Here is a 16,596-nt window from a genome sequence, read left to right on the forward strand (position 1 = left end):
AACAATTGCTTTCTCCCTGTGTGAGCTGACAGCATTGAATTTTTCCATTCCCAGCAAATGAGTGCTACTGGCAGCGCTGTTCACCAACCGCAGTGCTCACCTCTGGTCAGCCTGACTTGGGTGATGCACTTTGAAAATTCCATCCGGAAAATTCATTTTGGTTGTACTTGATAATTGCTTTTTAAGCGCGTCTATGAAAAGTCAGTATATAGTCATTTAAAAAATGGAGGACAAACTCGCTGACTAGTGTGTAAAGTAGCAAGAATATATGCAGCCTTTCTACAGCTCATTATATCCGACCACCGTCTTGTATATTGTCCCATGAAGACGTATATCTATTCATTTGCATATCAATGTCTGACTTCAAATGTATACTTTAGGTGCAGCAGAACAATGGCTACAAGCTAATGCAACATTTACTTGAAGGCAATGCCAAAAGAATACTTGGTAAACACAGTGTTGGCCAGGAAGTCAGAAAATACAACTTAAACAGCGAAAAAGGATAGTAAAATGAAATACAGTACAGTAAATATGTCATCAGCATTATTTGTAGGGTAAAGTATTACTCTTCTGGTTTGTGCATTTTTGCTGCAGGGCATTGGCCTTGTCACTCATCCATCACTCATCATGCATTGCTCCTCTCTTTAGAAATAAACCAGCATGGAGACCACCAACTTAGATTCTCACACCAAGACATCAATTAATGAGGGAATCATGTTTACCAATTGCTTTTACAATTGCAATTTTAGATCCTAGCTGAACACATTTTTTATTTGACATGTATATCGGCTGCAAAAGCTTCTCCCCAATTTACAGACCCGTTCAGCAATTAGTACACAATATAGTTGTATTCACTAGAGGGCTAAAAGACAATCTTCCAAGGCTCCCTTTGGAACTTAAAGTCATTGGCATCAATTAAGGATAATCTTGTTCAATAATCAGAGTTTAAAGATTGGTCTGGGAGCAGTAAGAACAAAAGGTAAGTCAATGCCAACGAGCATAGCATTCACTGAGTGACTTGTGAAGCTCTTTTAGCCCCTTTACTGCAATCACTCGGGAAATCCCATCGATACACACATTACGGGTCTTAATTTTCTCATTTAAATGCAGCCCGGTCAGGGCGGGGGAATTGAAATTACAGTGAAAATAAATGACTCTCCCAGTTCAAGTAACAAATGCAATAGGATCAGGAAACGAGAGTCTAAAGTAGGAGTTCAGAACGGCTGCCCTCCTCCACCTCCTCCTCCTACTCCCCACCTCTGTCAGTGAGAGTAATACTTACTCTTTTGGGGGGAATATGTAGCGCTGGTGCCACAAATAGGAATGTGGCATTAGCTGTGGCTGAAACATCCCCAAAAAGTTACAGTGCTGGACGCTACGGATGAGTAAAAAAGACCATTGGAAGAATATAAAGTCTCCATTTCTGTCTTTGTTTTTTCAGGGAGTAGTTTTGTGGTGAGCATGGGCAGCTTCCTGGATGTTTCTAATTGGCTAAACCCTGCCAAGCTAACCCTCTACTATCAGACCAATTCATCCACACAGTGGGTTCTGGACAACTGCGGCCAGAGGACCACTGAGCCCTGCGAGCAGATCTGTGATCAGGACACAGGTTAGTCCACAAAAACATGCACCATCTTGAGATTCTATGCATTAGTTAGAAATGCTACTTAAAGCCCCTAAGTGTCTTTTTTATCTCGGTTATGTTGTTATAACTGCCAGGACGCCAACACAGAATGTGGGAAGGAAGCTGAACTTCCTCTTTTGCTACAGGGTTAACTTTTGGAGCCAGGAAAATGCCTAATGCATAAAATGGCAGTGATGAAGATGTCTGTATGGGCAATTTTTGTGCAGTAGCAAAAGCATTGATTTATGGATATGTATTTGTGTCATTACCACCAGCCTCAAGCATATCTCAGTGTAAATAGTTAATTTTGTGTGTGTAACAAATTCTCAGACTCTAAATGTCTTACAAGCTCTATCCTTGGTCTCAGTAAGCATTACGATCATGATGATGTTTTAAACCATAAATCATTATGAAATACAATATGAAAGTACAAACCTTGCCACAACCTTCTCAATATTGTCTGCAAATATAAAGGCTACTGAATTATATACTGAAAAACACGGCCTTCTACTTCCTGGGTTACACAGATATTCCAATAGACAGCCAGAAACAAACACACTAGGCAGAAAACAGCATCCTAAAACCAACAAAACAATGGGATCCAGGTGTAATTGGCTGAGTTGTCAGCGAAGGGAGGCTGTCCTTGTATATTTCTCATGCTATTACTGGAATAATTGTGGCTGAATAGAGTTTGCTTTTCTTTAGAAGAGGAGTAAATGTAACATTCAGTGGAGTTAAAGCTTAGTAAGCCGAGCTAGACTGCAATTTGTAAGTCCACCCCCGGTGCCTAATGCCCCATCCAGGTAAATCATCTGCAGTCTCCACTGCAGTATGGATACAAGCTCGTACAATTTTCTAAGGATATTTGTTTTCACATTAAAACAAACAATAAAAAACCCATTGTGCAGCGCGGCAATGTTTATCTTGCGCCGAGTGCTGGACCTCCCCTGAGCTCTTTGTGCCCGACAAGATAAAAATCCAAACTAATTAGAATGGATTACATCTGTAATGCATGTGAAATGTATGTCACCCTGGTCAAGGGCACGTTGTGGGCCGATGCATTATTTAGTAGAGCTCCAGACGTCCAACTCGCTCGGTACACATGAAGATGCCAAACATGGAGTTTGCACGCATGCGTTTTGCGGATCGTGAACATGTGGGGACATGTGTGTGCATGCTTACATCAATCCCTGGTGTTAATGCATGTTGAGATCAGTAATGTTGGTGATTCAATGATGAAGCAATTTACTTATATAGACCCATGGTAATTTGTTCTTCTCACTCCGTCAGAACTTCCTGCTTCCCTACCTCCGTCTCTCTCTCCACCTATTTGGATTTTTGTATGTTTTCTTTTAAGCAACCAGATTGTTTGATTATAAATTTCCCCCTAGCATGCTGCCAATTTGGTCTCAATAATAAGAAATATCCAATTGGTTATTTTGCCAGAAAACACCTGTCTGGGAAAGTCTCGTAGAACATGAAAATATCAAACAAGCTTCCATAGACATACACACATACAAATGGTTTTCCAGTTCCTTTCACTTTGTGAAAACCCAGAAATGTATGTGAAAGTGTACATATATACTGATGCCATGAATTCATTATTTTCTTATGTCATACTGTACATCCAGTGCTCATTTCTGAACTTTCTTTAGGTTGCTTCAATTGGAAAAAATGTAAATGTATATAAAATGTACATATATAATATTAGAAAATATGAAAGAAATCAGATGTTGCTGACAGTGGGGTGCGATGTGACAATACATACAAATATAGGTTACAGAACCTCGCTGGGTCTTTGGGCTGCAACACTGTTTTCCGTGTGTATGATTTTCATTATTCTGATAAAAACTGTGGGACAAAGTGACCACTAGTGTTGGTTTCAGGTTTTTGCAGAGGGAATGTAAATAAAACTGAGTCTGTTGTACGCTAGAAAAATACATATCTGGCCAAATGCTGTTCAGACAGGTGAAAAGAATATAGAATACAATTTCTGGCTACGCCGCTCAGTGTTAGAAACAAATTATTTCTACCCACTCAATAATATAATTATCTAAATATTTAAACCTCTCCTCCCAAGGGAACACTTGACCCAATGGCATCCAAATAGCCACAGCGAAAGATTAGAAATCATTGTAATGAAACAGGTATTTTGTAAAATGACTTGTGTTATACTGATGAAAGAGGGAAAAGAAAGGATTTGTGTTATGTTATCAAGTAATTGCCACTTGAACTCCTTTTAAATTGAATTGAGAACAGTGAGGGGAAAGGAAAGAGTTTGACAATGACAACATTTCCTTTGCAGTATCACATTCATATTTATCCCCATTTGCAGTGTCAAGTTGTGAATTTGAGTAGAAACTAAGCTCGAATGTAGAAAGGGAACAGGATGAGCCCAGTTAATTGTCGTCATCAAATATCCATTTCCAATCTCAGGTGATGAGCTCTTAATGTGGATCAATCAGTCCACCATAACTTCAGTCATTAGTGAACAGGCTTCGTGCACTGCAGAACTATTCATACTTCTGGGAAAATGTTAATTTTTAGTCATTTTGCAAAAGGCAAGAAACTGGTTTAGTAGTTAATATCTTTACTATACCTAATGGTATAAGAGTCTGCAGCCAACATGCTCAGACTAAACAGTTACTCTCCTCAAATCTGAGCCGGTCAAATCTTCTTTTTCTTTTGTTGCTTTTTATTCCTTCCATTGATGTTGGCTGTTATTACTGCCTTAATAGCTCATCCTAATAATAAATTACAATTCCATGATTGTGAAGATCATATATTGCTTGTTTTTGTCACACACTTATACGGCTGTTCAAATAAGTCTTTAAAGCTAGAATTAGAAGACAGCTAGATAGGTCTGTCTGTGTAATAGAAAGAAACATTTTCATCTTCTTTGTAACACAACGCCATCCCGAGAAGAAGAAACAAAATGTTGATGTCACTTACTAACTCCTTCCTTTGTGAAAGCCTCTGATCAATTTTATGACAAATTAAATTACATTTCATCATAATCCCAACATCAAATGTGCAAATATGCGGATTTGAGGAGTGACACAGATTCCTATGATAATACAAAATAAAAGAATTTAAATGAACAATGTAAAATACACTTTATACATAAATTTACATTTGTAAAAAATATACCATTGAGACACATCAGCAACTGTTTCAAACTCACATAGCAAATGGATGATAATAATATAGCTCATGCGTCCCTGGAATTGCAGCTTAATTCCAGGCAACTGCACACTGTACATGTAAAAATGAGTGCAGTTGCCAAAGCATATTAGCCGATCAGTGAAGTTCAAATTTAATGACCACACAATCCTATCTCCTCGTTTCCTCCTTGTGTGGTGTTTTACTGCTGACTTTATCTTTCCTAGAGACAGTATTTCATTAACTAATTCAGCTCAACTCCTCCTTTTCCTATTGTTTTTTTGTGCTATTTATTCACCTTTTGTCTACTCCATTTGAGTTCTCTAAAGAAACTGCTACACTCAGTTTAAGTTTGTCTTCCTAATCAAAACCTCCCGTTCTCACATGCCTGAACCACTTTTCAGAAGCATATAAACTGTTTCCCAAAACTGATTATTGCGGGTTGTCTAAAGGTCAGTTAATCCAGCAGCATGTGTAATCAGCCGGGGGTATTTCTCCCCATTAATTGCTTGATCCTCCATCAAAGGCATTTGCATAAAGGAACGAAATACATTCCACTGATTACTTGCAAGGTGTGTCTTAGATTAGGTTGTGCGTCCATGCGGGTGTGTCTCATTTTAAGGCGACGTGTAAAAGACTCAGAGATTGTGTCCCTGCCTCCAGGTCCTCGTGCATATACCGGTGTACAATTCATAAAGCATGTTCTTATGCGTGAGCTAGGCATATGAATCAATTATCCACGCTTAATTGAGTGTAATTTGTCTTTTCTGCCGTCGAATATCGTTGCCAATATTGTTAATTATATTGTGTGGACCCTGCTCTCTATTAAATGAGAAGTGTCCAATTCCAAATTGCTCAAAGAAGAACTTCTCCAACATCTAATTCAGGTCATGAGCGCAATTTGTCTCTGGGAATAAGCCGGTCATGTTTCACAAAGTTATTCATATATGGAGGTAGAATTGTACATTTTCAAACAAAATACGCTGACGATGAACTGAACATTTCAGTTCATTGCGTTTCCATTTCTGGCTAAAGTTACAATTACCAGTCAATAATTCAGGGTAGGTTGGTTTTTTATTGCATTAAATTTGATACACGTTTGTATTGTTTCATATTTGTTGTACAATAAATGAGACAAATAGGCTTCGCAATGGCTGCATTACATGGCAGAAAACTCCTAATTGAGGTACTGATTCGCTTTTGTGGTGTGAAATATGTTGTTCATGTCCTATTACATGTTTCCTCTGGAACCAAAACACAATCTGAGTATCAGTCATCAGCAGGAGGCCCATATAAGAAATATATCTCAAGCTAAGATGCTATTGTTAGCCTAAACATTAGCAGACGGCTAATGCAAAAGCCAAATATAGCATCTGGCAGACTGAAAAGGAAAAGTGAAGAGGAAAGAAACTGGCCTACTCACAATGGCTCCAGCATGTAGCTGGTAACATGCCACCTCACTGCACATGTGCAGGATGGATTTTATTAAGCAGGGCCTCTGGCTGTTAGGAGAAAAGTACTTTAACTAGGTTAAATGTGTAGGCAGTGAGCAGCGGTGGGAAATGGAGGTGTACGTGTGCTTATGAGTTATTGCACCAGAACAGAAAAGAACAGAACATGTTTTTGCAGCGACTGCCTCCTCAAGAAAAATGACGGCATCAATCGTTTCGGAAAATTCCCCAGAATTGCAATATGTCTGAATTCAACTGACAAAGCCCTCAATCTGCAACATGAATTTTAATTGTTTTTCTTTCACGAGCAAAGGAGCACGGAGTGTGCCATTGTAATAGAGCCACAAAGTCTGCAGGGGGAGGATGTCAGTGAGATATTTGTTTTCGAACAATGAACAGTAAGTGCTTCTGCCGTTAGTAAGGAAAAATGAGCCATTAATTGAATGAAAAATAGACTAAGGACAATCTGGAAGGAAACTGTTAAAAAATGAAATTTGAACACAGCTCCAAAACAATTTGGACTACACAGCTCATGGCATATTGAGCACTTTGTCTCCGACATAAACTGTTGTGTACAAATATGGATTAGAAGTTGTTTTGACCAAATCATGAAAATATACAATCATCTTGCCGTTTTCACATTTTTCAATCATCTTCTATTTTGAATGTCTACGGTGACTGAATGTTGTTGATGTTTACTTGCGCCCACGTTTGAAAGGGGAGCCATTTCAAGAGCGATTACTCCACATTTAGCAACGGCTCATTAAACCGCTAAAAGCGAATAAAAGCATGTTTGTTGCCTCTCGGTGACTTAGTCCCGGTGGTGCAGCACTCCGTGAGTGAGTCTTAAGCCTATAAACTCAACCAGTAAATTATTAAACACTAGGTGATAAAATTGTGGATGGGGTTGCCTGGGTGGCCATTACACATGTTTCCAGTGTTATGCCTCCACATACTGCAGGGCAACAGAAACATATTATTTTGGGATCAGTGCTAATAGTTGGTAAAGCTACCATGACACTGAAACTTCACATAAGGCATTAAACGAGCCGGATATTAAATGCACCATACGCAACACTAAAGCATTTCTAACTTTAGTAAAAACTGATGAAACACATGATATAAACAAATTGCAAATCCATTGGTGTGTTAAACGTCATCTGAGTATATTCACGTATAACACAATTTAAACTAAAAGTCTATTTGTTGAGTCGGCAGTCCAGTAGCCACAGGGGTCTTTTACTACAAGTAAAGCACATGTCCGTAGTATTCTGGGGTTAAACGTGAATTGTGGCAACAGACTATGGCAAGGATCACGTTAAGTTGTATCAAATGTTGCAGGAAAATGTCAAACTAATGGCACTGGAATCTATTCAAGTTTTGTTCGTGAGAGAAATGTAAAATAAGATATCGTGACATCTGCTTCCTTTATAGACCTCTAAAGGAATGAGGTAACCAGGGTCAGTTACTGGTTGTTTTCTCATCAAATGAATATCCACCACTGCACCCCTCCTTGTTGTCTTTATTGCAGGAGAATGCAGCTGTCATGAGGGTTACTCCACCGATCCTGTCCACAAACACCTCTGTGTTCGCAGCGACTGGGGTCGGAACGAAGGGTAAGTCGCCTCTGCTCTACCAACTCGTATCCAAAAGCCTCATGGCAGCTTTCTCAACCTTCTCCCACTTGCGTTGATGCCCAATATTAACTACACATAAAATAAAGGTGAAGTGTAGGCTGTGATGGATTAGCTATCTGTTGAAAGTTTCAAGTCTCTTCAAACTGATCTCCAAAGTAATGCAATTACTCAAAATCAAGGTAAGAAATCAATCTAATGACGTGACGTGTCAAATATAAGCCATTTGCAGTTATGAGCTTGCAAGTGGACAGTAGCTGTAAGGTCTTTTAACGTGAGGATGAAGGTAATCAGGAATACAGATATGAGGAGAAGAAGTTAATGAAAGAAAAAAGCAGGGCAGGCCAGATAGTGAAGGAGTATAGAAACGTGTAGAGAGAACTACACACATGAATTGAGGTTGACACAAAAGAAAGGCGAATCGTATGAATTGACGTGATGGGAAGGAGGAAATGAGTCAATAGAGCCTCATCTCTCACTCTGACCTTGTTCGACAATTAGCCGGCTTGCCCAATGATCGATTCGTTGAAAAGGTCCCACATTGTTATTCAACTCCATCAGCCTGGATTCAGTCCAGTAGACTCACATGTATGCAAACACTGTTAAGCAACGTTAGTTTTGACCTTGTATATATCCATTTGTGAGATGCATTTTATTACATACACAGTGCTGCATGTATTTGTGAATTAAAAAAACAAACAATTAGAACATCCTTTTTTGCATTAATTTACAGTAATTATAAAAGTTAACCATGACATTGTAATGTTTATAGATTTCTCTCTCTGATTTTGTGTCCCCCTCCTGTCTTTCCTCAAGTCCTTGGCCATACGCCAACCTGGAGAAAGGTTATGACCTGGTCACAGGGGAGCAGGCCCCCGAGAGGATCTTCAGGTGAGTCCTCCACTCCGGCTTGCCGTCTGTGACCCGGTGGACACACAATGGGACGACGGTGGGGTTCTTGGCGTGTAGTTGAATGTGTGTGATGGAGCACACGGATGAGTGGACACACGTAGAGGCAGTCGGACGGACACTCAAACACAGGATGATGAGGACTCCCGTGTGGGCGAAGTAGCCCGAGGGGCAGTCCTGGATGTGCTCTTTTCAAATGTGTTTACCGCCATTTCCGTTACACTTCTCCCCCATGATGGGCTCATTGTGTATGCCTGTGTTTTGTTGCAGTCGGATTTGCAGATGGGAAACTTGAGTAGGAATCAAGTGCACGGGGGGTCGTGAAGCGGAAAGGATGCGGTCGTAGTCGACCTTGGTTCTTGGGACGACAATTTGAAGCCTTGAGTTTGGCATTTTTGATTTGGGCTTTTTTTTCATTTTATGAAGTGACCCTTTTTTGACTGCAGAAGAGTAAAGGTAAAAAGGCTGTTGTAGCAACTAAAGAGTTGAAGGCCGACATGTAGAACGTTTGCAAACTAATATTAAACCAATTAAGAGCTAAACAATAAAATACAGATTTCTAACCACTGATTGGGAAACTAATAACCAGAACAACAACAACGCTGTTTGTCTTTTGCCGACACTATGCCTTTTTGTCTAACAGTTTTCACAGTTGATGTTTACTCTCCATACAGATATATATTATGTGGATATTTTATTTTTTAATGTCAACATGTGAATGCACATACTGGTTTGTTTTACCGCCATGTTGGTGCCATGTTCATTGCCGTCTCCAGTATGTACGCTTTTGGCACCGAGTTTCATTCTTGGCGTGGGTCCACTCGTTCTAAAATCGGGTAATGCACAATCTTTCTCGTACACAATGGCCCACTTCAACTTTCAGCGGGACATTGCTAGTTAAAAGCACAATGGTATGTCGGAGATGGGATTCCGATAGCGCAGGTATACACAAAGGCAGCAATCCACCGCTTGGTCAAAGTCCTGAGAGGAGGAAGATGAAAGGACAGTTGCACAAACACATACACACACACACACACACAGCAGCAGACTTTCAGCCATGTACACACTCATATAGATAGTAGACAAAGTCAGTGAAGATTCGCCAACCAAGTGTAAACTCTCACTGGGTTCCTGTTGGATGGGTTTTATATCAGCACTGTGAACAGGATAATGGGAAAAAAGACTGTATCGCTCTACGGCTTGACAGTGTTAGAGTCAGTCCTAACAGGCATTGGTTTCACAAACTTCTGATGCCTCTCACTTTTGCAAACTTGGAGCAGTGAGGAAATAAGCCCTCTGATGATCTCAAGAATTTGTGGGTGAGGATTAAATCGATTCAATGTTGATTTACATTAAATAGCATTTTGAGGCCAAATTGTCACATAGTGAGGGTCAGAACGAGTGTGATGCATTCAGATGATACTGTGATGCACTGGCAGCCAAATTGGCTATAAGTAAAAAAAAAACGAATGCCGATATTTGGCAGACAAGAAGATATATATATATATATATATATATATATATATATATACATACTTTAATGTATGAACTAAATATCCTTCCATATCTGTTCTTGTGGTTGTGTCAACACAGATCATTCTACAGTCTGGGTCAAGGGTTGTGGCTGCCAGTCAGCAAGAGCTTTGTGGTGCCACCAGTGGAGCTGTCAATCAACCCCATCGCCAGCTGTAAGACAGATGTGCTGGTTACTGAGGATCCAGGAGAGGTCAGGTCAGTCTGATTCAGCTCGGAGCTCCACACTTGTTTTGGAAGACAAACTGAGTGTCTTTGCCGTTTGGTCCTGATAAAAACTTTTCGTGGGACGTCAGGTTTATTTGTTTTCATTTTTAATAGGCTCGACAATTTTGACTGTTCAGTCATTTCATTAAGGAATGAAGCTTAAAAATAAAGCTACTTTGTGTTGTGGAGTGTAAGTCCAACTATTATATACTTTCACTTATATTGGCTATATTACAGGCATGTATGAATTTCACAGTACTAATCATACAGCTCTGCGTGCCCGTATAAATGTCTTTAGCCACTATCAAGCAGTATGCTTCTTGTTGTAGGCAGTTTAACAAGATAAGCATACACAAGAAAACATTTTACTCACTGAAAAGGGATGTACTTTACATTAGATAACACATGACTAAAACACTGTAAGACCTTTGAAATAGCTCCTTTAAAAAATGATTAAAACTGTTTCTCCGAAATACAAGTCAGAATACCAATCAAGCATTAAATTGTGTAATTAAACCTGATTGAAGCAGCAGGCAAAGCGCTGTTAGAAAATATCCTAACTTTGGGCTACGAGCATGAAGAATGAATTCAAACAGGAAAGACGTGTCAACAAGGTTATGGATTTGGCACTCGCACAGGGCCAAAACGAAATATTGGCAGCAATTATTTCATCCAACCAGCCAGTAGGGGCCGGCATGCCTCACTGCAGCCGAACATCACAAAACACCGCGGAGCGTCAGCTGCAGATTAGAACAATCACTCATCTATGGAATTAAATTCACACCAGCCAGGGAAGTGATATCCCCCTTCAAAACCAAATGGTTTGCCGTTGCTCAATAGAAAAATTAGCCCTTTTTCCAAAATCTAAAGGATAGAATGGTATCAATTCACTGATGAGTGACGACGTGAGGGTTTAGTATCTAAGTCACCGCGGGGTCAAAGGTCACTTTTAAATCCTCACATCCCTGACACAGAAATCCACTAGTCAACATGGACAAAAACTAACTTGTCCGGGACTTTGAGATTCTGTATTTTAGATAATTCTGTCTTCATGTGCCAATGAAAAAAAAAAGTAAAGTTTGTGCCGTTTTACCACTGTAAATTGATTAACACAAAACAAAAAGTGGGGTAACTACCAGGTGGGGTACTCGAGAACTTTACCTGTTTAGATTTAATCAGATCCCCCTACATTCAGATCGAGGAGTTTAAAATAGTCATTAGTTATCACTTCACTACTGAAGTTGAGTGCGTTTTGTGTATCACATAAATTGTTGTTGCAATTTCTACGTTCAAATGGGCTTCATTAAATTGCCTCCGGAGCATAGAACTCCGGAGGCAATTTTTCACATCTGTTCATTCTGACGAAAATAGGATTGCGGCACAGATTTATTAGTCAACGTATGTCTCTTACTTTGAAAAAGTGTTTTGATAAGTTACTGTGAGTTAGAAAAATGAGGACAAGTTTTAGAGCATCAACCATTTAAAACCACACGCCTACTATATTTTGATCTGATCAGACAGTTTTACATATTTCTGAATCTCTTTTAGCTACTGGAGGAAAAACAATTATTTCAAAGCAATTATTACCTTTGTGTATTTCCTTTTTGTCACTCAAGTGCCACTGTTATGAGTAGAACTCATTTGGTTACATCACAACCTTGAAGGAAGGAATATACATCGTAAAGCAATTAAAAGCCCGATTTGACTGATTATGAATTCATGTTCTGTATTTAGTCAATGATAACTTCCTGTAACAATAGAGAGGTCCATCCGATTGTCATGAATAATTCAAGCAACTCATTATCTAGAGCGTTTTTTATGGAACAATGTCCCATGGAGTTTCTGGCTCGTACAGTGTTTTTGCAGGCTTTGAAGTGCTCAACTTATCAAGATATACATGTCGACTTAAAAAAAGGTGAGAGGTGCTGTACTCATGTGTCCTGGTTTCGTTTCGGTCTTGCTTGCAGAAACAACCTGGTGAAATTAATATTGTTAATCCTGTCCCCAAATATCATGCTTTTTTAATAAGAAAGCACTCAAATTTCTCCACCAGCCTTCTCTAAAATACAATTTCTCCGTTTTCCGGTTTTTCTGTCAACTCATGCTGATGAGTTGTCCATTATCGAAAGTGTTACTCAAAGTGTTTATAGCTTTTGCTGTTAACTATGAAAAGCATTTCATATCAGAGTTATTTTGCCTTTTATTATTTTTAGATATTCCTCTGCAGCCACTGAATGAACATTGTTTTCTTTCATGAAAATGAGTCAAATAAAGTCAAAGTCAACCTTGACCAGGGGCATTTATGCTTTTCACTTTACTATTTCATTCCCATGGATAATGGATACTATGAAACATGCAAGGTGCTGTGACGTATTTTCCATCCTTATTGGCTTCACTGCTACATGCAAATGAGAGTGTCCCTCTCCACAGGGTTCAGTTTGCAGAGCTTAATAGAGGTTAAGACATGTGAGAAATAGGACAAAGTCCCTCCCTGACTACAAACCTCCCTACTTCATATGAAGTACTACCCTACTTCACTTAAGGGTTGCCAAAATTTGATTAGATTAAATATTTACATATTAATGAATAGTTAAAATTCTGCAATATAAGCACAATAAAGCCAAGCTGTATCTTAAAAGGTTTTTTCCTTTTATATTCAGTATATATTCACTTTTTCCCTGTAAATTAAAGGTAAACCCTACAGAAGAAGATTCATCCTAGTTAATGACCATAGTAAGTTGCCTTAAAACAAAAACAACAACAATTGTGATAGTGAATGCTGTGGTTTATTATATTTTAGGACTATATAAAATTGCTTGATATCTAAACACATCATGAATATACTACGTTTGAAATACCTCTTCATCATCTATCATAAATTCCATGAATGATTTGTCTCTTTGCCGTTCTTTGAGTGGGGAATGCTTGGCGATGAAGTCAAACAATAGCCTGATATTTGTCAATAAACCTCCAGTAAATAGTTGCAGTGATACAGGATTTTATTCAAAGTATTCTTCATAAGGTTATCTTGGGAGCAAAACCTGGAACTAATGCAAAGCAAAAGCAATGCCGTAGTGTTTTGCTGTGTCCATTGGTGGAATCAGGGCTTTTCCTCGGCTGCTCAGACGCAAGGAGACGTTGAATATGCTGTAACCCCCAGACATATTCATAATGCATAACATTCAAGCTCAAAATACTGTATATATATATCAATTTTCCACTAGCAATAATTTATTTGGAATTTTGTCTTACATTAGCTTTGCATCCATGCTTCATACCGCTGAACCAAAGCCAGTATCCACAAACCTTTTAATGTCACAATATAAATAGTTCAGCCACACTAAACTGTGCTTCGAGACCAGTATTGGTGTCGATAAGGAACTGTTAATAACCCTCAGTAGCTGCTGACAGCCCACTCTGGTGATTAATGACATCACTCGCCGTGATCAAGTGAACCATCAAAATGTGCCGCAGTAAATAATACAATCCAACCGAAAGAGGTTGACACCAAGAACAAAATGCAGTGAATAAGTCTCCTTCTTCTTCTTACCCCAAATCTCGATCAAATGTCAGCTTTTATTTCATCACTTACGTTTACCTGCTATTTTCACCAACTGGATTTTCCCTCAGTGATTACAGTGGGCTTAAAGAAAATGCACTCTATTCAATGACGAGAGCGCTTGATGAGAGTCAGCATATCGGTGGGTAGCTGAAACAAGAGCATTAATCAAGTGCCGGGGCAGTCCAATAACGGGCCGCGTAATCACGCTGGAGCGGCGCTCTAACTTTGGGCCGAGTCGCCGAGCCATTCATCATCTGAAAAAGCAAGAGGCGGAGTGGGAGATTAATAACAAGTGCATTAGTCATTGCTTTTGGGTCGAGCAAAAGAGCTGACCTTGATCAGCTAATGATTTGGAGACGATGCATTATCAGATATAATTGTGTTTTTTGATTTGCTGTTACACCACCCGAAAATACAGTTTTTTAATAGCGGGTTTAAATGTAGGAAACGTGCTGACAATTAATTGTCTTTAATTGTCATTGTTTTAATCAGATATATGCACCATCTACTACGCACATGCCACTTGTGTTGGGTACGATATGCATTTACAGCTGAACAGTACGTGTATAACAGAGTATTTGAACAATGAATCTTTCGGTGTTCAGTGTGAGAGCCCATTCCTGTGTGCGGCTGGAGATTGCACCCCACAGTTTGGCTGATTATTGATCGTCCAGCTTATGGCAGAGCGGCCTCCAAAGACAATTTAGGGATTTAGGGTCCAGTGGATCGGTAACAGTTTCAAAAAGGGCAAGTTTTACTATGAGAAACAGATGCTTTGAAGAATGGCCTCACAAATACCACAGTTGTTGCTACACAATTATACAGCGCAGTAAAATGACAAATCAACCCAAGTATGTAATTGGCCCAATCGGCGAAAGTGATCTGATTGTGCGTGCCAAAAACACTTTGTCGAATAAACGTATAATGCAGCTGCTGTTGAGTTGTGTTCAGCTCCCACGTCTCCCAGTTTTTGGAGCTGTGTAATTCTTCAGTCACCTGGGCCGCTGCGGGTGACTCAACACACCACACCGGGCCACTTCCCCTCAAAAAAAAATTATGCTATGTTTTTAGGTGTACACAATGAATACAGCTGTCCCACCCCTGGCCTTCGCCCCATTAGGGGCCATATACTACGTATACTACTCTGAATACTATGAACAAACAAAAAAACTATTATAAAATAGAATACTATTCACATTTCGGCCTGATGGATGGATTTTCCTTGACTCGTTTGTTAGACGTGTTTTATTTATATTTGCAGTGTGACATTGAGCGATTTGTCATCAGCACAGCGCTGTCAGGAAGGGTTAGATTTTGAAAGCCGACGGTACCTATTTTCTGTCAGTGAGCCCTGATACTTCTCTGCTCGCACAAGGGAGATTTAAGCTGATAGAATAAAACATATAACATAAACACTTAAATATATAGAATCCTTTGCTGAAAACAGTCAAAGCTTCCCAAGCTGACCACATATGGGTAGACAGTGAGAATACCAAAAAATAATGTACTTTGTAAATGAAAATGAAAGTGGTATTTGTCCCATCTACCTAAAATACTGCACATTTTCATACAATTTGAATTTTGAAGTTGTTTGGTGAATGACGTTTAGATCTTTGCTCTACGTCACCGACGGTGACGGTTATTGTACAATTGTTTTCGCACAAAAGAAATTGAGTTAATAAGAGTCTGATTTGCCATCTTCGCTCATTGAAGAACATTTTAATCAATGTAACCACAAAACTAATTATATATATACTAATATATATATAAATACATTTTGGTGATAAATGTTTCCTGATTCCTCATATATATTACCATGTTCAGTGGATTTATATTACACAACCATTGCCACAAAAGCACCCAAGTACATATAGAAACAAACACACAAAAACTGTGGACATACTCCGCAATCCTCCTCCCTCAGCAGCGCATCTCTCTTCACATCATCAAAGGATGTTGTTTCTGTTTGTAGAGGCGAGTCACCGTCACAGCACACTAACATCCATGAGATCACATTGCCAGAGACAGTACTTTTTTCCTTTGCAAAGAGAAAGACAAGGGTTGCTTACCCCCGCTGTTCAGTTTGGCATGCAGAGCTCAGTGTACGGGCATGGCTGAGCATGCGGAAGTGAGCACAGCAGCTGAGCTGTATAGCAGTGGTCAAGCTGACATTTTTCAGAAGAAAGTATAACGATCCAGCGTTTGGAAATGGCAGATTCCTCCTTTTGCACTGGCTGAGTGATACGCGCAGGTTATTGATTGTACCAGAACTGATATCAATCCAAACTTAAAATGTATCATTATATTTATGGCTCCCAGTTTGGCGACAAAGATCCGTCCAACACTCCAGACCGAAATATATCAAATACCGTGCATTCTTTCTCCTCAGGAGATGGAAGCCACACTGACTTTAGTAATCCCCCGACGTTCTCTACAGCTCCCACAAGGTTGATATTTGTGTTTTTAAAGGAAAATGTCTCAGCATCAATTGGATGAATTGCCAATTCAATTGGT

At 39.4% G+C, this 16,596-nt stretch overlaps 1 protein-coding gene across 1 annotated transcript in view; it reads left to right on the forward strand.

Moving 5' to 3' along the window:
* The window catches only part of astn2 (astrotactin 2), a 172,570-nt gene that overhangs the window by 85,414 nt on the left and 70,560 nt on the right, over positions 1 to 16,596 (forward strand). The window contains exons 7-10 of the mRNA XM_040197294.2: positions 1,442 to 1,609; positions 7,769 to 7,853; positions 8,688 to 8,762; positions 10,374 to 10,511. Of these exons, the coding sequence (XP_040053228.2) occupies positions 1,442 to 1,609; positions 7,769 to 7,853; positions 8,688 to 8,762; positions 10,374 to 10,511 (466 nt within the window). The remainder of the gene's footprint in view (positions 1 to 1,441; positions 1,610 to 7,768; positions 7,854 to 8,687; positions 8,763 to 10,373; positions 10,512 to 16,596) is intronic.

The sequence above is a fragment of the Gasterosteus aculeatus genome, chromosome 14, assembly GCF_964276395.1.
Source record: "Gasterosteus aculeatus chromosome 14, fGasAcu3.hap1.1, whole genome shotgun sequence".
Lineage (NCBI taxonomy): Eukaryota > Metazoa > Chordata > Actinopteri > Perciformes > Gasterosteidae > Gasterosteus > Gasterosteus aculeatus.